Source organism: Pimephales promelas, chromosome 19, assembly GCF_988280905.1.
Source record: "Pimephales promelas chromosome 19, fPimPro1.hap1.1, whole genome shotgun sequence".
Taxonomy (NCBI): Eukaryota; Metazoa; Chordata; class Actinopteri; order Cypriniformes; family Leuciscidae; genus Pimephales; species Pimephales promelas.
Window position 1 is genome coordinate 26,166,478 of NC_142787.1, and position 21,221 is coordinate 26,187,698.

General features: G+C 39.4%; 1 protein-coding gene across 1 annotated transcript in view; it reads right to left on the minus strand.

Annotated features, from left to right (window-relative positions):
- Positions 1–21,221, minus strand: part of slc8a4a (solute carrier family 8 member 4a) — a 60,600-nt gene that overhangs the window by 21,862 nt on the left and 17,517 nt on the right. The window contains exons 3-4 of the mRNA XM_039693848.2: positions 11,370–12,729; positions 10,450–10,964 (exon numbers count right to left, since the gene is read on the minus strand). Coding sequence (XP_039549782.1) covers positions 10,450–10,964; positions 11,370–12,671 — 1,817 coding nt within the window. The 5' untranslated portion in view covers positions 12,672–12,729. The remainder of the gene's footprint in view (positions 1–10,449; positions 10,965–11,369; positions 12,730–21,221) is intronic.

A 21,221-nucleotide genomic window follows, 5' to 3' on the forward strand; every position in this document is an offset into this window, starting at 1 on the left:
CGAACGCGTGGGACGGTGAATTACGCCTGCAGTTTAGCCACACCCAGACAGAAAATAAGTGTGTGGTAAAATATGGTAAGAGCGGAAGATGAAGTACATAAGCAAAAAAGATGCCCTACGGTTACAAAGTCTCATTTACAGTGTCACAGTCTGTCCAATGCTCCCCTGTAGTCACGTTCTCTCTCTCTTTCTCTCCCTAATGACCCGTGGGAGGATGTCTATTTCTATCCGCACACTGACACAGACACACACATGCAAAGCTTTGACTGACAAAAAGCACAAATCCATTTCCAGCTTGGTTGAATGTCATTCTCTTTGCTCGCACACATAATAGGATCATGCCCAGAAAAAAAGAACGAGGGAGAGAGAGAGAGAGAGAAAGAGAGAGAGAGAGAGAGAGAGAGAGAGAGAGAGAGAGAGAGAGAGAGAAACTGGCATGTCTCTTGGTTTCTAAATGATTAATTTAAAATTTCAACTCACACGCATGCAGCCGTAAAGAAACGCTCCGGATACACAGATCTGGCATTAAAAATGTCTGTGAGACAAATCTGGCGATGACGAACGGCAAAGAAGAGCTAAAAAATAAAAATGGCACGTAAGAAGATGAAGCAGAAGACTTGGATAAATTGACAGAGGATGACAAGTGTGTGTTGGAGGAGTGGGACCATTTCTAGCTCCCAAACATTTCACCACATTCCACATGCTAGATTTTAGAAAATAGAAATATCAGTTTTTATAGATACGAACTGGCAGCAGAACCATATTCACACTCATGAGGAAGACAGTGGTCTTACAGAGGTCAGATGGATGCAAAAATAAACATATACAGCACTTACATTTCAGAAGCACTGCTTGAACAGACCATCAGACTTTTATGTAAGTCAATAATACATAGGCAATAGAAGAGTGTACCCTTTCACTCCAACAAACGACAAACGAGTGCTATTCATTCATTTCAAATGGAAAATAGTACAGGAGCTACATGGAGTTTCAATAATGTGCATATGCACTATTTTCAGATCTGATTTTTACGGAGCCCCTCTAGTCCCACTTTGGAAAAAAAATATTAAATTATAACTATCTTGTGGCCTCAAGATAGTAACTCGTGGCCTCAAGATACTAACTCGTGGCCACAAGATAGGAACTCGTGGCCACAAGATACTAACTCGTGGCCACAAGATAGGAACTCGTGGCCACAAGATACTAACTCGTGGCCACAAGATAGGAACTCGTGGCCACAAGATACTAACTCGTGGTCTCAAGATAGAGTTAGTATCTTGAGGCCACGAGTTACTATCTTGAGGCCACAAGATAGTTATAATTATTTTTTTTTTACCAAAGTGGGACTCCGTAGATTTTAGCTTTACACGTGTTGAAATATTAGCACTTTAGCGGCTAGACTGTATGCGACCACAAAGAGCGATAAGTAAGAATTATCAATATTTTTCCACTAAAATGTTCTTTAAACACTATTTTCTGTAAAATGGGTGATTATGAATATTTATGTCAGAAATAATTGTTTTATGATTGTTAAACTTTCCTTAAAAAAATCTATAAGCTTGATTTGACTAGATAATGGTGCGGTGCTTCAAAGCACTGCAAAATCTAATTATATTTATGCCTGGGAAAATTGCTCGGCTTCAAATTTAAAATAAGACTCTAAAGTAATAGGCCAATTGAGGTAAGCCATGCGATTATCTTCATTTGAAAAAATAGAGAGAGGAAACCAGAAGGATGATAACGTTAAATCTGAAACACTTACGCCATGCCCCTGATAAATTAAAATAGAAACTAAAGCTCTCGCAGCATTGTTCTGCCCCCATCTTCAAAGTACTGGCATGGATATCATAATTGTGCCGTGCTGTTTATAATTCATAATTCAGAGCTGGGGTTGGTGGGAATGATGGATGGGGATATGAGGGGGAAGGTAGAGAAAGGGAAGAAGAGAAGAAAGATTCAAAGGCATCGCTGTCATTGCCAGCTGGAATGTGGTCATTACTTAAAATGAGTCCTTTTTTCTCAACAAGATATCCAGCCAATCAAAGTGCTTTGTTCGCAGTGACAGTTGAACAGTACTCAAACCAAACTGATTTCATAGTAAATATCCAGAACATCAGATGGTCACTCGGGTGTGAACAAGGGTGAAAATGACAGCCGTAATGTTTCGGGAGAGGTGGCAGAAGAGACTCCATATGTGTGGGGCGCTAACTTTTTAGGTTTTGAGGGGACACAAGAGCAGCTGGGCTTAATCACTGGATCTCACTTCTTTGATCACTAACTCTCTCTCTCTCTTTTCACAGGAAACTGAGGGGTTATGGGCAGTTGCAAGTCGTTCTGTGCAAGCTGCTCTTCTCTACCAGTGTTATCTTATGGTCACACGCACAGATTCATAGAATTCAGATTGCTGAAAATTCAACTTTGACAACACAGGAATAAATGATATTGTCAAATAGATTTAAATAGAAAACTGTTATTTTAAATTGCAATAACATTTCACAATATTACAGCTTTTATTGTGTTTTTGATCAAATAAATGTAGCATTGGTGGAAATAAGAGACACTGATTAACACTAATTATGTTTGCAATTCCATCTGCCTCTTTTAACAGCAAAGACACTACACACTGTTAAGCAGGTCATGTGATCTCGACATAGGGGCAAATAAACTTTTAGGCAACCAATATGACTGGCATTTTGTGAGAGCGAACATGATTTTAACACATCTTTCAAGAACTTCTATTTAAAGGTACATGTTTTTTAATGGTGAAAAATGATTGTGTGCCTCTTTAAGGATTATGATGTTCACCTTAACAACATTCATTCTCAAACATTCATTCATCCCGGCCCTCCATTTCCATTGATCTCCTTCCCGCTTTGTTTATATACTAGTCTATTTGTAGAGGCAGTGTGATATTAAACAGCTCTCTCGTTCACTTTCTGATACTCATGGAGATGGATGGAGTGATGAAAATATGCTATGGGAAGCATGAAAGAAAGGGTTAGGGGTGAATAACTGGAGGAAAATGCTTAGCGGGACCCTTCATTAAGAGAAGCTGAAATAGGGATCTAATGAAAGTACTAGAATTGGTTCCCCTAATAATAATCGCTATATTGTAATTCATTTTTATGCTAATGTTGCCATATAATACTTTGAAGCTGACATTTCTTGCACTTAGCACACTCCTCAAATATGTCTCCTTCGGATCTATAAAACCATAGAAGACTTGGAATAAATGTTCTTATGAAATTAAAAAATTATATTGGTTGCCATGCACTGATGGCCAGTTTCCATTAAAAATCAAGTCTCTGATTGCATATTAAATATTATAAGTGAAAAGTTTTAGGTGAATAACAAGACATTACAGGATTAAAGGGATATAATTTCATGTAGATGCACTAATCTGATGGTGAATTGCTGCGCCTGAAGGCTTCCTGAATTAGACTGAATTTAAAGCCATAGCTTATAGTGGAAGCATTAGAGAAACATTCGAACATTATGAGCTTGGCAGGGCTTCACCAATTTGTATGTGTGTTTGTGAAGAGAAGTGAGGTTGATGAAGTGGTACAAGAACTTGTTTTTCAACAAGAAAACAAGCAGCAAAATGCTAATCAGTGCTGTCACTTTCCGGAGAAAAGATTTGCTCCATTTAATTCCCCATCTTAGGAAAAAAAAATGACACAAAGATGCTTTGTCTCCAGTTGAGCTTTCAGAGAAAAAGCTTGCATGCTTCATCCAATGGCAACAGAAATTGTCAATTATTAAACCACAAACATGTCTGTTTGCATTAATATGCTGATGCATGTTCTTGCATATGAGCATGCATGCACTTCATGTTCAACTACGTATAGAAATCTTCTGTGCAACCACATATAGAAATCTTAAAGGGCTAGTTAACCCAAAAAATGTCACCATTTATTCACACTCATGTCATTCTAAACCTTTATGAATTCTCTCTTGCAAACACAAAATGTGCAAGTAGTTCATGCGCATTCATGCAAACAGATTCTTGTATACACAAATTTAGCAAAATTTGCAAGTAGTTCCAAAGCATTTTGAAAGTGACACACTTCCTGCTGCCAGTTGATGGCGTTATGACTGAAAAGTTACAGTACATCCATGTGATCGGCCTCTTACAACAAAAATACAGCTGAAGTTTCAGCAAAATCAGTCAATGTATGCAGAAGTTATAACACACTTCCTGTTTACTTTTTTTCCCATTAATTTGCTGCCTCGCCACGGCCAAACCATTCAAAATATCAAAAATGCGCTCGCAATTTAGCATCCTCAATCTCTTGGCTTCATGCTGACCAAGTTTGGTGGCAATCAGATGAATCCCCTGGAAGACGTATATCAAATTCCAGAGCATGCGTTTTTCAAACAACCAATAATAGCCGACTTCCTGTTGGTTTGGTGTGCAAAAGTTGTTTGGTCCAATGAGTTGTTTGGCCCAATACTAAAATATTTGATAACTGTAGATGAAAAGGGGAGCACTACAGAGCCACTCAAATACAACCATATAAAAGGTTGCGGTCCACCATTAATGCCACAATCTTTTGCTTGTGACCCTTCACTTTCATTAAATGGGAAAAAAAACAGCTTGGATATTTAATATATAATATCTTCTTATTTGTTCAACAGAAGAAATAAAGTTGGACAAGATATTAATTTTGGGGTAAGCTGTGTCTTTAAGCATTTTATAAATTATTATTAAAATTAACTAAAAGAAATAAATGCACATTTATTTAAAATTTAACTAAAAGAAATAAATGCAAATCTATGGAACCCATAAATAGATTTAGCAATCAATCTTTTAGGATGAAGATACATTACAGAATGTGTTTTGAAAGGGGTGGTTGATTGCGATTTCACTTTTTTCATTTTAAATAGTATGTAATGTTGCTGTTGGTGCATGAAAAGTGTCTGCAAAGTTGCTGCACTGAAAGTTTAACGTAAGCAGACAATGTATTTAATGCCTACAAAAGCGACTCGAACTGGACTACGAGATACTTCCCGGGTTTAATACATAACTAATCCATAAATTTACATCAACCCTCCCTTTGGATTATGCAAAAAAGGGGGCATGGCCATATTTCTGCGGCTTTGTCGAAAAGGAAGAGTTATAGTGGAGAGCTGTAGCCATGCCCTCAAAAAGGGTGTTATTTTCACCCAGCTGTCAGGTCTTCTGTGTTCGGCTTCCTAGAGACGCTGCAGTTCGTCAACAATGGCTAAAATTTATGTTTGATTATGTTCTGAAAATTGCAATCGTAATTTAGCTCTCTGTGCTGCGCATTTCCAGAAGACAGCTTCCAGAATCTCCACGAATTCATTGCTGTATTCAACAAGAAAATGTTATTAAAACATGAAGCAGTTCCAACTTTTAAACCAGAGGCAGCAGTTGTTGGGCCACAACCTGTAAGTAAGACTTGATCATTTTAAATGTATTTGCATGTATAATTTCAGATGTAATGTTTTAGTTTTATCAAGGATTTAAACAAATGCCAGCACTGGCTTTAGTAGCCACATTTTGTGTGTCAAACGCGTACAAACATTTTGGACCTGAATTTGTAATTATGTACAAATTTTGTAAATGTATTTTTCCATGTATACTTTATTACGTCATTTTTAGATTTGATCAAGAACGTAATGCCAATGCTGTTTGTTTATAGTAAGTTTCATGCTATTTTGTGTGTATAAAGTTAAAAAAAAATTGTGTGGTTTGGTATGTTGCAACGTGTACACCTAAAGAAAGCAATGCACTGAGTAAACTAAGTTTCGTGAATTTATAAACGGTTATTCATAATATCGTTAAAACAATAACTTTAAATAAACTATATTACTTATATTGTTGTGTCATTTATTCGGTTATATTAAATGTTTAATCAGGAGAAAACCATATCTCAAAAGCTAACAAGTAGCATGGCATTTTCAAGTAACAGCATATTGAAATTCTCATATAATAATAGTAGAATACAATACAATAATAATAATAAAAGAAATTGTCTCTCTTCATCGCCGCTTTCTGGGTCTGAATCTGGCTCAAACTGACACGGAAGTATTAACACCATTATTTACATTTGACCGGAGCACACGTAAAGGTAATGGGCGTGAAGTATCTGGACAACGTGCACTATGCAGTTTAGCCAATTACAACACACCACCCCAAACCAACCAATCTGAGCCCATTGCTTGTTTCTGAGGGAGTGGTTTCATAGTCAACCGGACGTTCAAATGACAGAGGAGAAAGCAGTTTACAAAAAAGGTGAAATTTATGAAAAATAAGGCTTTTAAAACAAAACAAAACACGAAGATATATTACATTGCACACCATAAACACAATCATGCAAAGAAAAAAAAGCAGTAAACCACCCCTTGAAATAGTCCTAAGTCTTTCCCACATGTTTACATCAGCATGCAGATTGTTTGTGTCAGGAGGCTGGGTCACTATCGATTTGTCACACCCCACAAACTCTCAGAGCTGAAAGATCCCGCTCATATCGATTCGCTCTTTTCTTTACTCATGCAGATCATCATGTAAGCCTCTGCAGCGTACATGTTTTCAGCTTGCTCTGGGAGCAACGCTTACATAAGCGCACTCATAGCCCACTTCACACCGCTTCAACTCAATTTTATTTGGCATGGATTCTCATCTTCTTTTGAGAATAGAAGAACAAACAGGAAAATAACACAAGCAGTCACATAAACATGCAGTGGGTGTGGGGAGAGGATGAACTGATCATCCTGCAATCGCTGCTAAGGTTTCTGGGAGTGTTTGAAATTGTCTCTATATGACATTCTTCTCTAATGGGAATGAATACACACCAAAATGCACTCTTGAATTGCAGCCCAGTCCTTACTGATCCTCATTAGCAGCTTGAAACGCTGGACCCCTTTACAATCTCTCTCTCTCACACACACACACACGTACCAATAATCCCCTGGTCTCCTGCTGTCAGGTGTCGGCTCTCTGAAATTATGACTGGAGTGGGAATAAGAGTTAAGTTTCTGTTGTGCTGTTAGGCAGAGGCGGTTCAGCTGTCTGGTCAGCAGAAATCCACTGACAAACGCACTCAAATCTATATGCAAATGCACACAAATGCAAACATACAAATATAAACCAATTTAAAGCACCAAAAAAACAATAGATGATATTCAAAGCCACTAAAAACAGACGCTCAGACGCATTTTTTTGCCCACACGAGCTTTGAGCATGAACGCAGGCAACCGAAATATATATGTACGAACTAAGAGACTCATATCTGCAGTCAGATTCACTCATCCACCCACACAGACCCACAATACACAATTCCACACCACCTCCAACAAGCTCTCATGAGCGATCACACTCATCTAGGGATGGGAATTGTAAGGAATTTAACGTTCTGCTTCTGAACGATTCTGGTTTCTGAAAACCAGATGTTACATATAGCAACAGATCCTTTCTACTGTATTGTGAAGTACATCCAAGTGAAATAGATCAGTCTATTTGCTGACTTTCGGCATGATTGTGTAAATAAGGATTCATAAGCACATTTTGCTGTATAATTAAACAATGTTTTTTTATTTTTTTTTATTGGTTACTGTTCTACATTCCAGGAACAATTGAATCAAGTTTGACGTGAAACTTTGGGTATACTATAACATACAGTATAATAATGATCAGTTTATCGGTATAAGTCAGAAAATTAATATTATTGCATCCCTAGTTATCATGAAAATCATTTGGTCCCAGTTTGTTTCCAGTGCTGGTTCTCAGATTCCAACTCTGAACACATGCAAAAGTTTATATGTGGTACACGGTCATTCACCCACCTCTAAAAATACTAACACACACTCTTCAGAATCAACATACACTCACACAGGTCAGATCTTTTCATGATAGACAACGCTTTCAGTATGACACATTTCATGTAAAAACACACACACACACACTCCCACATGGTGCTTGACTTCTGTAACCCTCTCTAGTTGCCCAACACACTGAAAAGTATGAGTGAACTGTTCAAACAAATCACCCTCATTCTACCTTCCCTTCCACCCACGCAACTTGCCTCTCACCACCTCTCTTTCTCGTTTTTATCTCTTTCTCCTCTGTGAATTATTGCGTGTGCTTTATCATCACATCATGGTTTAATTCTGTCCATCCCATGATGCCTTGCACATCATTTTCCCTCTCTTCATTTCATGCTCTCTCACTTTTCAACTAATAACTTCGATCGAAGCTTCTATCCATCCCTTCTCTCATTTCTCATTAATTGTGCTCCACTTCCATCATGTCATTTTGTTCCCAGTCCAATCTTACAAACCATTTTGCGTCATGAACATATTGTTTTGGAGGGAGCACCAGCGGCAGTCCTGACTCACTTTGTGCCTTTGGCGAGATAAAAAAAATTATCATTTAGCATGCAAACGAAAACATGATGAAATATCAATTTAATGTTCAGAATCAGATTTGGCCAAAAAGCATAGAATACACTTCTTATTCTGCAACACTTCTTTCTGGAGAGTGTTAAAAAATTGGCATCGACACAGTGGTTTTCAGTGAACAAAACAAAACATCAAAAATCTGTGACATTTTGACACTTTAGCTGACATTTTTGCAGCACAAAGACTCCAACAATGGCCTGGAAAATATTACTGGCACCCTTAACAAGTAGAGCAGCAGTTAAATTGGAAATGGGGTGTTATGATTTTTTGGTATGCCGTGAGCAATCCTGGGTTTAACACCTGTTTATCAGAAATAGGGCTGCATCCAGTTCATCCAGACCAGACAGGCTTCATCAAAAACAGAAATGCAACAGACAATATCCACAGACTTTTCAATCTTATCAGTATTGCACAAGGACAGACACAAAAACTATAGTTGTATCACTAGACGCAGAAATATATAACAATATATCTGCCTTTAGAGAATAACTGCCTTCAAATGAAAATTCAAAGTTAATGTAAGCAAGCCACGCGCTTTCCCTTTTACCCCCTCCCCACCAATTATCTCTACCCTTCCAATCATTTCATAAGGGTGCATTTGGTTGCCATTCTAGAGCCATTCAAGCCAATTTATCCCCTGTTTACAGGAAATAATTCTATTAAAATGACACTTAAAGCCGACTATTATCCTCTAATTAGCATAACCAGATGCCCCTGTGCTACAACATTGCGGTCAAAGTATTTCATCTTATGTTTACCACAGGCTTTATTATACACATTTAAAAAAAAAATTATACCACATAAACAGCGGCAAATTAGTCATCTGAGTTCTGACGTCATACCTGCAGAAGAAAATGCCTGGAACCCAGTTCCCTTTCACACTAAATATACCACCACTTATCCTGTCTTACACTTTTTTTGGAAGTTGAATTCAGTAAATATCTCCATCTCCATCTTTGAATGCATAAGCTTATTATGTCTAATGTCAACGCAGTCCATCCATGACTCACAATGCCCCATTCACCTCAACATCTATTTAAGTTGTTTACCTATAACCTGACAAGCGGTTTACAACAACTGCCTCCCTCTCTCTGCTGCCAGCATGTTCTTTTCTACAGTTGACCTGCTCACCTCAGATCTGCAGCAGCGCAGTGTGCTTCATGTGCAGGTCAATATCGATTTTCAGGATTGAGAGAAAACTCAGCAGCTCTATCATTCTCAATCTCCTCCTCTCGGGCTTTCTTCCAGACTTCACACATCTCTTCAACTTTATCCTTTGTTCATCCGTTTTCATGTGAGGCTTATAGATTTCTTTCAGCCTTTCTAGCTCTTATCTATCCATGTTCCTATTTTAGTCTCGGGGCCTGTAATCCATGCATACTGTGATCATACCAGGTCAACAGGGTACATCTTACTGTAACTACCATGTAGTACTACGGTGGCTGAGAAAGCTCAACGCGCTGCAACTGAAGAAAACGCATGCAAATAGAAGAAGTAGTGGTGTTTGTTTCTATTTGCACGCATTTCTTTTCTATTTGCATGTGTTTTTTCAAGATCTTTTTTGTCCAAGTTTGTCCAAGATCTAATGTTCTGTCTTTAAAAATACTTAAAGGTACACTCTAAAAAATGCTGGGTTGTTTTAACCCAATTTTGGGTCAAATATGGACAAACCCAAAATGTTGGGTTAAAAATGTAATGTAAAAATTTAACCCAACGGCTGGGTTAGTCCATATTTGACCCAAAGTTGGGTTAAAACAACCCAGCATTTTTTAGAGTGTATGTACTTTCCCATCTCTAGTGATTAGAAGTATGCAAATTTGGATGCTTCCATGAGCTGACAAGGATGACTTGATTCAATTTTGCCTATTCGAGAACACAAACATATGCTCTCTGCAAACATCTGGTTCAATCAGTGTTGGCATTGACAAAGAGCATCTTGTCTCCTTGAAATCCTCCTGTGCACACTTGATAAATTATTAGTAAATCATATCTAGGGTTGTAAGTCCTGAAATATATTTAACTTACATGGTCTCGTCATTGAGGAACTCCAGTTTGCCAGCCACCTCTTCATAGTCTTCTCCAGCTTTGGCGGTACCCTCTGTAGTGTGGTACGGTACTGCCACCTTCCCCCTCGCTCCAGATGTTCTGTGCACCTTCACCTGCATGATGCCCACGCTTTCACTCACTCGTGTGGCATTGTTCTCGAACGTAAAGATACCCGCGTGGTCATCATCGTAAATGGTCACCGTGGCAGTGTGCGAGTTACCCAAGGCAGCTTTGGGAGGAACATGGCTGGACGCTGTGATGCTGTTGCCTGCAGACACCGCATTAGGGTCAAGGATGGAGACCTCGGCACGGTGGACAACTCGAGGGTTGCTGAGATGTACGTAGAAATGCTCATCTTCCTCGAATATGTCATCGTCAATCACACCGACTGTCAGCTCCTTCACCGTCTCGCCCGGTTTGAAGACCAGAGTGCCCTCAGCGAATTCATAATCTGATCCTGCGTTAGCAGTGCCATCCTCTGTGCGATAGTCAACCTAGATACAGGAACAGTTGTCATACAGCTATATTTTTTTATAAATGTGTTCAAATGTAACTTTTAAGAGAAGATGTGAGGTAAATAAATTCCACAATTAACAACAAAAAGGTTGTTCAATATCAGTGAACATATATTTTGAACTCATATTTTGATCAAAATCACATCAAATAATTGAATATAACTTGAACTTGACAATTGAAAGGTTTATATAATAAAATGAGCTAATCTGAAGTCTGTTAAAATAGTGTCATTAAATTGCTTGTCTCCGAAGTGCTGTAATTATTTAAAATAGCTCTGAGAGTACATCCTCGCTGCTGGGACTCGTGGAGGTTTCTGGCCTCAAAATGATATCACATCCATATAATTAAAATACAATGTTGTGTATAGACAGTGGAATCATTACCTTAACAGTGCAGCCACTGTCTCCACCATGTCGGGTCACGGAGAGCTTTAAGGAGCCGCAGTTCTCAAAGCATTGATAATGGGACGGCTCAAACTCCAGGTAGATGGTGTGAGGGTCCTCTTCCTGGGGATTAGCCTCATGGCAGCTCACCACCTTCCTGGCCTGGTCTGCAGCATGCTTCTTCAGGATGTTCCCCGCTCCGATCATCATGCGAGTGGCCTGGATGCGATAGAAAGCTCGACTCTTCTGCTGTTGCACCAGCACTTGGTAGTTTGCCATCTCAATCAGCTGCTCCATGTCCTTCTCCGGATGTCTCTGCTTGAGATCCTTCAACGTACGAGCCATCTCCCTCCTGGCCTCCTCTTCCTCTCCTCCACCACCTCCTTCCTCCACACCAGCCAGCATGCCATCAAGTGACTCCTTGTGGTGGGAATTGGCACCCTGACCATCCATCTCCATATCCATCTTGCTGAACATGCCGTCACCCTCCGTCTCAATGATGATGCCACGGTTCTTGTCGGCGCGGTAGCGCTTGTGGACGTATTTGTAAAAGAGCAAGCGGCGGTCTGCGATCCAGGCCTGAAGCACGCAGATCGGAAAGAAGAGAAACGTAAGGACGGCCTCCCAGACTTCCACCACACCGGGAGAGAAGACGGACAGGATCAAGTACAGCCAAATGTAGGCGAAAACGCTCCAGGCTGCCGTCACAAAGAAGACCCTCAAGTGCTTGATTTTTCGCACCTCACCGTCCGGGACCACGTAAACGCAGATGGCGATGATAATAAACATGTTGAAGGCTGCGCTGCCCACAATTGTGCTCGGGCCCAGGTTACCAGCCTCAAACTTGTGTCCGCAGACCTCAATCACGGATAACAGGATCTCAGGTGCCGACGATCCCAACGCCATGAGGGTCAAGTTGGACACGGTCTCGTTCCAGATGCGCACGGTTGCTGTGGTGGTCTCGCCGTTGGGTTTCTTGATTGTTATCTCTTTCTCTTGAGACGTGATCACCTCGATGGATGACATGAACCGGTCTGCGATGATGGACATGCCCAAGAACATGTAGATGAGGGCCACAAAGTAGACAATGGCACGTGCCACCTTGTCGCCCACCGAGGGGTTCTGGGGGTTCCACACCGGCAGGACGACGCCCTCAGAGCAGCTGTCCTCCCCTGAACAGTTTCCTATAGTGCTGTGGGATGTGTCGACACTGGCCCGAGAGAGATGAGTGAGGCCCGAGAGGAAGATCAGGAGGAGGAGAGAGGAAAGGCAAGGAGTTGACGGAAGGCGCAAATGAAGCATGGTGGAAGTGTAGTGGTAACTGTGTCCTCCAGTCACAGAGTTGACGATCAATAAACCTCTGAAACACACAAAAGAAACAGAATATTCACTTTTGGTGAGAATGATCATTTAAAAAAGGACCTGTTAAGTGTATCTAAATGTGACATATCAATGAAAGTTTTAACGATTCAAGCATCTCCCGAAACACAGATGTCGTTCAGGATCATGCAGGGAGAATGAGGTTTGCTGTTTGTTGCAAAGAGGGTTTCTGACAGCACAAGACAGCTTGCGTCATGAGGAACTCTTGGAGAGTGTACGGCTTAGAGAGCACAAGCCAACTATAGAAACAATATGATAATTCCTGACAAACTGCAGACATCTGTTTTGGATGTCTTTTTTCTTGATTATTGCAAGAAAGGAAAACATTACAAAAACACAACCATACCTCGTTTAATGTAGAAATCAGACCTCATCCATGTTGCTCACTCAGTCTTTGAGTTTAGTAGATGAGAGTTACATGTGAATAATCAGTTTCCAAGGTAAATATAAAGATGTTGTTGGCCTGCTATATCAAATAATTCACAATGGTATTTTTAATTAATGTTTTGATTTTTTTTTTCTCCGTTTTAAATCTGGTCTGCTTTAACTATTTTCTGCTTTCGCGCATGTGCTCTTTCGCTCATGCAATGATCAAGGCCACCACTTCAATGTGCGATTTCGAGTTAACATATGTTTACATTAATTTTATTTATAGGCGCCTTTCAAGACACCTAAAGACACCTTACAAACAATAAAACACATTGACAATGAATATAAACAAGAACACATTTTTTTTACACGATTTAAAAAAATGAAAGACTAGAACCATTTCGTATGTCTTCCAAAGACTCGGAGCAGTAAACTAAAAACTCTTCATACCATGGTGGTCAAACATACAGGTGGTATAACTGGAGTCGTTGTAGAAGACCTAAGAGTGATGTAGGTGAATAAAGTATTTCACACAAACATGAAGGTGCTATATTGGAAAGCCTTATAAGTGAAAAGTAAAATTTGCATTGAATGAATGCAATATGTTTTGTGTGAGCACATGGCTTGTCTAACCCAGCCCATCTTGTTACCTGATTATTGATTAATTTGCCCCACCTGTCCTTCCTCATTACCTGCCTCTCTATTTATTTTCCTTGTGTTTGCAGTCCTGTGCCAATCGTGTTCATATGTACACCATCTATGGTCCAGTCCAGTCCAGTCCAGTCCAGTCCAGTCCAGTCCAGTCCAGTCCAGTCCTCTCCTCTCAGGGTAGTTTATGTTTTGTTTAATTTTATTATCACTTCACCATGTTGAGTCCTCGCTTCACCCCTTCACCCTACCCTGACATATATTTTGTTCTAATGTCACAATGAATAATCTCAAGATTAACACATTTCTGATTTGTTTCTTTTGGTAGCGTGGGTTTGGAGAAGTGTAGGAAAAACTAACATTGTGTACATTACTTCTTACAGTTGCCTGAACTTGCCTCCTGATGGTTTATAGGACAATTACTCTGAGTTGCCCCCTATCGTTTCAAAGAAAAGTCCAACTGTGAGCATGTCAAGTATAAACGCCTCGCCCGTTTGGGGAGGAGACCGCACAGTCAGCAGAGGTTTGTGGTGTGGAGCAGGCAAAAGTATCAACAAGGCTTAAGTCACACATTCACACACATTCGTATTTCTGGCTGCTTGGAGATATATGAGATCATCTTCCGCTAAGAGGATGTGTGATGATGCCTGGGTTGTCACGCAAAGTCTAGGTCACATCCAGGTCATTAATGTGACATAGGATAATCTTTGTTAGCTTATATTTGAGAAAGATCAGACCCCACATTGCTGCTTTGAAAATGCAGATATGCAAATGATGCAGACATGGCTTAAACCAGGGCTAACATAAGTTAATTTAGTGAAAGATTAAAAAAATGAACAGAATTAATTGTAATTTATGCATATCTAAATACACTTTATGTGCTGCCAATACATCCATATTTTATGTTCAGAGCATATTCAAAACATACACAAATATTTTATGTTCAGAGCATATCCAAAACATACAAAAATATAAACATCTATTTAAATACAAATGAGATCAATCTGTAAAAACATATTAAAACACAGCAACCAAAGATGTCCATTTAGAGCATGCTAACTTAACAACTTAAAAAATAAGCACAGACAGAATCTGCACTGTGTACCTAGACCCGGAGTCTAAGACTTATGGAAATATGACAAAAAATATAATATTAAAGATAAATACATAATAAGAGAGTTCTAAAGTCACTATATGCAATTTCTATTTAATGCATTTACCACAATATTGTAACATATTAATTTATCTTCATTTAAGGCCTTTCTCAATAAATATTGCTATATGTGATGAACTAAAATTTATTCATTGCCATACGACACATTCAACAGACATTTTTAATCATTTGACAACCCCGACATTGACACTCAAACATTATATGGCACGTCTCAGCACAGCCTTAACGCTTTGATGACATTACCATGTTCACCAACCTTACTCCTTGTGCACTTCCCTGGGCACAAATCATGCACTTGGCATCAAGCACGCTCCCCCACTATTGCCACACACGATGCCAGGCCTATAAATAGCACTGAGGCTGTTTCCTGAGTCCTTAGCATGAGCTCTCAGCCAACGGTGCCTATCAAGAGTGAGGGCTTATCTCGCACACCATTTGGACTGTATCTTATTAATTTCCCATGAGAGAGCATACAAGCAAGCAAATGTTAGAGGCAGAACAGAACAGAACACTGTACCATCCTGCAGGCAGAGTGTTAGCAGGATTTACGATTGATGGACAAATCAATCAAAGCGGCTGATTGCATTAATTGGCATATGCAGAGCATCCACACCACAGCAGCATGGCTAGCACGAGCCGCAAGGCGAAAGGAGCAGTAAGGAGCAGTGAACAGCACTACAAAGCCCTCAGTTATATGAGCAAGCCTGGGGATAAGGAACACATAACCCCATATGAGCTACTGTTGACAGCCTAAAGGATTCATGGCATGCACACTCAGAGGAATAGAGCACACATGGATTACGATAGCATGATAATGTATGGTTTCTGATGCCTCAAAAGATGACCTAATAAGGTTTCCGGTTTCAAAGTATGCTTTGTTTTGGGTGCTGATCCTCAAACCAACTGAGTGTGTAGCCCAGTCTTTTCTAAAAATGCAGTGTTTAGCTCTCTGGCTTTTATGATCTGCTGTGCGCAGTCTACAGGGGATTCCTTCCACCTGTGAATAGCTGTGGCCAATTCCCATAATAACAAGACAGCTCTCCATATGTCTGCCCTGACACTCTCTCTGCACAAGCACTATGAACACACTATGTCATTCTGGGCAGTTATAAATGATTAAACAAGCTCATCTGGACCTTTCAGCTTACGGTTTATCTATATGACATGTGCAAGACTACTAAATGTCAACACTTCTGGGATTCAGCTACAGGTAATCACTGATATTTTGACCACTTATATGCTTTTTACACAACAATTCAATAAACAAAAAGGTTAATATTGTGTAAATGACATTTCAGTCACAATATTTGTTACTTTGTCTATATTTGGTCAGCCAAGGAAAATCATTCAAAACAGAAGAAACAACCGTCTCTGGGCAACACACAGTAGTGGAGTTGACTATGTAAATGATGCAATGACTCAATTATAAAAACATTATCACATTATCAGTCCCTCCCAAAATGAATCGGTGTTTGAACAAATCATTTAGTTTGGACAAAAGATTCTTTATGACTGAGGGTGTTTTCACACTTCGGGCGGTTTGCTTGGTTTGGTTGGTCTGGACCAAAAAAAAAAAAAAAAAAATTCAGTCCTGGTCCGCTTAGTGTACAGAATGATTGGCACTTTTATCACTAAACTAAAAGATACCAAACCTAAAGTCATAGGGTTATGTTCACAACCTGATTGGTCGGCTTTTAAGACATATTGCCTATTTTGAGACGGAATTTACAGAACATCCAAAACTTTGCTGCATGCTGGGATAAATGTGCTAATTGTATGTGTGTAGTCGGTTTAGTCATTGTTTAGTTCATTTCCTGTTAAAACCATATAATGGTCTGATAAACCCTGTCAGTACATTTTAATGCTTTATAATACACTCTTCCGTATTAGTAAAAATAAGATCTATGAGAGTCTTGAGTTATGCTCTTGTTGGCTTTTTATCAACTGATCATAATTATATTTGGACATCATTATTTTTATTTATTTTTGATCTGCCCAATTTATATTAAAATCATCATAAAACATTTCCAGTAGCCTAGTTCCTTCATATCATCATAAAGAGAAAAATTGTGTGATGATCATCTGGCTCAACTCTTACCAGATGATATGTCTTTTCTAAAACAGACATAGTCAGGGACATCTACTTACCATGTTTATTGGGACCTTGAAGCCATGTTTCACTCATACAAATTTAATCTAAATTTGTTTCAGTCAAAAGAATATGAGCTTGATCCAGTTTTAACATCAGACTCCATATGTTTAGTGTCCACCTAGAATTTCTCTTAATTTAGCGTTCAGTACAATTTTAGCATGATTTATACAGTTTGAAAGAACTTCTGTTTCAGCAACTGACCAAGTGTTGTCAAGCAGAACTATCGTGCGGACTCCTTCCTTCGTCGATTTTGCTGGGTCGATGTCGCGTGTTTACGTTTTATCAAACCACCTCCGCCTAGCTCATCGGAGCCGTTAACCACGTCAAATCATCTCACAATTCTCACTTCGAACTTCTCCGCCATCGCCCCTTGCGCTCGTAAATCACGCCGGATCAATCTCACGTCTTTGCCGCAAGACACACCAGTCCATCGGCGGCACAATCCCGCTCCAAAAGCAGCACATCAACCTGTGGTGAACTCTGCAGGTCAAAGTCCCCAACCACGCCGGCTCTCGCTGCAGCCAGAGCCCATTATACACGGAGCTCACAGATTCAATTGCATCTGTGGTTATGCTGATAGTATTGCCCATGTTAGGGCCAGGATTCAAATGAACATCGCCAGCCAACAGCAGCAAGGTAATCAAAATGTGCAACTTAGAGCGCTTACACTTGTGCTTGTCCATGTTTTGTTTGGCGAGTTTCATTTTGTAGTAATGTCCCAAAGATTTCTGTCCACACCTCTGATATAAAATGTAATGGCCTTATCCGTAACAATACAGATTTGTTCAGTTGTTAATCGCATATTGGGTGATGAAGTTTGATTTGTTTCCAACCTTGAGCGATGATGAATTAATACCAGCACTATGCAGCCTCTGATCAATAAACAAATCAGTTGTTTACTGTTACCCTTTGACGTGGAACATCTCTTTTTTTTCTCATTTAAAAAATCCAATAAGCTGAAAAATAATCATTTGCAATTGCAGAACTTTAGCTAGAAGAGTGGAGCCTAACCAACCATTCACTCGGCCACCATCTTGCCCATCTTTACATTACTGTCTGATACTAGTTTACTGACTGTCTGATAATATCTGAACATATCAGAAGATAGAACAGACCCTCTGTTTTTAAACAACAACAAAAAACATTTCATTCTAGCTTCATGCTTTTAAAATATGCGGGTAAGTTTTATTAATATATATATATATATATATATACAGTATATATAATATTGAATAAAAAGCTGAGAAAATCAAGTTTTTGTCAAAGACTGCTTCTATCGCTTGTTTCTTCATTTTTGTGTGCATGATGTGCGTGTTTTGATGCAAAGATTCTGAACTCTTTCAGGTGATGCATAGGCCTCCTACTTCTATAATAGTGAAGGATTGTCTGAAAATCCCTGTCAATGGCAAGGAAGCATTGTATCATTACAGTAATGACGGAAAATCCCATCAATGGCAGGGAAAGAGTTCATGTTAACCTAATTAATACTATTACAAAAAAAGAAAGTTCATAAGACCCAATGCATATTAACTAATGTTTGTTGTGGGGTATTACCAATAAAGTGTACTGTACAACCCGTCCTCAATATGGTACAGTGTTGCCCAAAGAATCAGTGAGAATAAAAACTATTTTGTTAAGAGCTCATGGCACTTCATTTGTATCTTTATATTTCTAGACACCAAAAATATGGTCTCCCCTCAGTCTTTTCAAAACTAAATTTCTTAGCACAGTGTTTTATGTTGTACAATCCTGAAAAATAAGTCATATCAAAGTAAGCTAACTTAAGCAGTTTCATAAACAAAACAAATCATCCAGCTAAGACTGACTGTAAAAGTGCCTCTACTAAGATAAAACAGCACACATTAAAAAAAATATAAAATTTATGTAACTGATAGAGTTGTTTTAAATATGCCGAGTGATTTTACCAGACTGTTAAATCCTTAATCATGCTTAAGGCTTTTAGTGGTGGTAAAATATGAATGCTTTAGTCCCTTTGCCCAGAGAGTAAAAGCGGTCTTTAAATTTGAGGGAGAGCAGACATGTTCAGTCTCCTGAGGTGAAGGGTGTAGAGAGAAAAAAAGCTATAAATAAAAAGAGAAAGACAGACTGACAGGTAACAAAGCTGGAGTGTCATAATGGAAAGGAGGAAGAAGACAGACGAAAAGAAAACAACGGAATAACCGAGGCAAAAAGTTTGAATACAGTATTGGTTAACCCTTTATCACTGTTAAAAAAGGATAATGACTAAAGGGATAGTACAACCAAAAATTAAAATTATGTCATTAATGACTCACCCTCATGTTGTTCCAAAGCCCATAAGAACTTATCTTTGTTCATCTTCAGAACACAGTTAAAGATACACACATCTAAAGGATTATTAGGAACACCTGTTCAACACCTGGAGTGGTCCTGGTCAAGACAATCTCCTGAACTCCAAACTGAATGTCAGAATGGGAAAGAAAGGTGATTTAGGCAATTTTGACCGTGGCATGATTGTTGGTGCCAGATGGGCCAGTCTGAGTATTTCACAATCTGCTCAGTTACTGGGATTTTCACGCACAACTATTTAGGGTTTACAAAGAATGGTGTGAAAAAGGAAAAACATCCAGTATGCGGCAGTCCTGTGGGTGAAAATGCCTTGTTGATGCTAGAGGTCAGAGGAGAATACGAAGAGCAACTTTGACTGAAATAACCACTCGTTACAACCGAGGTATGCAGCAAAGCATTTGTGAAGCCACAACACGCACAACCTTGAAGCGGATGGGCTACAACAGCAGAAGACCCCACCGGTACCACTCATCTCCACTACAAATAGGAAAAAGAGGCTACAATCAGCAAGAGCTCGCCAAAATTGGACCGTCGAAGACTGGAAAAATGTTGCCTGGTCTGATGAGTGTCGATTTCTGTTGAGACATTCAGATGGTAGAGTCAGAATTTGACGTAAACAGAATGAGAACATGGATCCATCATGCCTTGTTACCACGGAGCAGGCTGGTGGTGGTGGTGTAATAGTGTGGGGATGTTTTCTTGCCACACTTTAAGCCCCTTAGTGCCAATTGGGCATTGTTTAAATGCCACTGCCTACCTGAGCATTGTTTCTGACCATGTCCATCCCTTTATGGCCACCAGGTACCCATCCTCTGATGGCTACTTCCAGCAGGATAATGCACCATGTCACAAAGCTCAAATCATTTCAAATTGGTTTCTTGAACATGACAATGAGTTCACTGCACTAAAATGGCCCTCACAGTCACCAGATCTCAACCCAATAGAGCATCTTTGGGATGTGGTGGAATGGGAGCTTCGTGTCCTGGATGTTTATCCCACAAATCTCCATCAACCGCAAGATCCTATCCTATCAATATCCTATCATAATAATCCTTTAGGTGAGTGTATATTTCACCTGCCTCTAGCCCACCATTTGACTACTATTCCACACACTAAAACACATTTAAAAAGACAATTAATACACTTATACAGTTTTTATGTAATGGCTTATCTGATGAAAGAATGTTTAGAAGTTGTGATGAGTATAACAATTTCACTCAGAATCGCATCCCAATGCAAAATATCTTAAAGGCCCTAAAGTAAATACAAAAATAATGTCCAATGAATTTATGATCAAGACATGTTGTTGGCAGGTTTCAGGTGAGATTCACCAATAAAGATTTCTCAGTTTGAGACGATTATTAACAGTTTTGTCAATATTTGTCCTTCCATCCTCCTCCTTTTCCATCCACAGCAGTCAATATTTACCAGACATCCCTCCATCTTAATTTAGCTACCTTACAGGAATCTCCCCCAAAAATCTTCCAGTTTGAGCACCCAAATGGACAGTTTAACAGTAGTGGATGTGAGGCAGGACTTAGCTTATATTAAACACAGTGTCACTGAGAGCAGTTGCTCAAAGAATCATTACGGCTCCTCATTCAGATCTGTACATCAATGTGCGCTCTGCAGTTTGGGGCTTTATCCAGCTGGAATGAAATATTTTCTGATGTGATATAAAGCTGCAGAGCCACATACTTAAGAAAGAATTTGTTTCCTCTAAAAGGCCAAATTCGTAAATGGCAGTATGTGCAGCCATAACAAAGACATAACAATGATGATCAATTAGGACCAGTGGTGG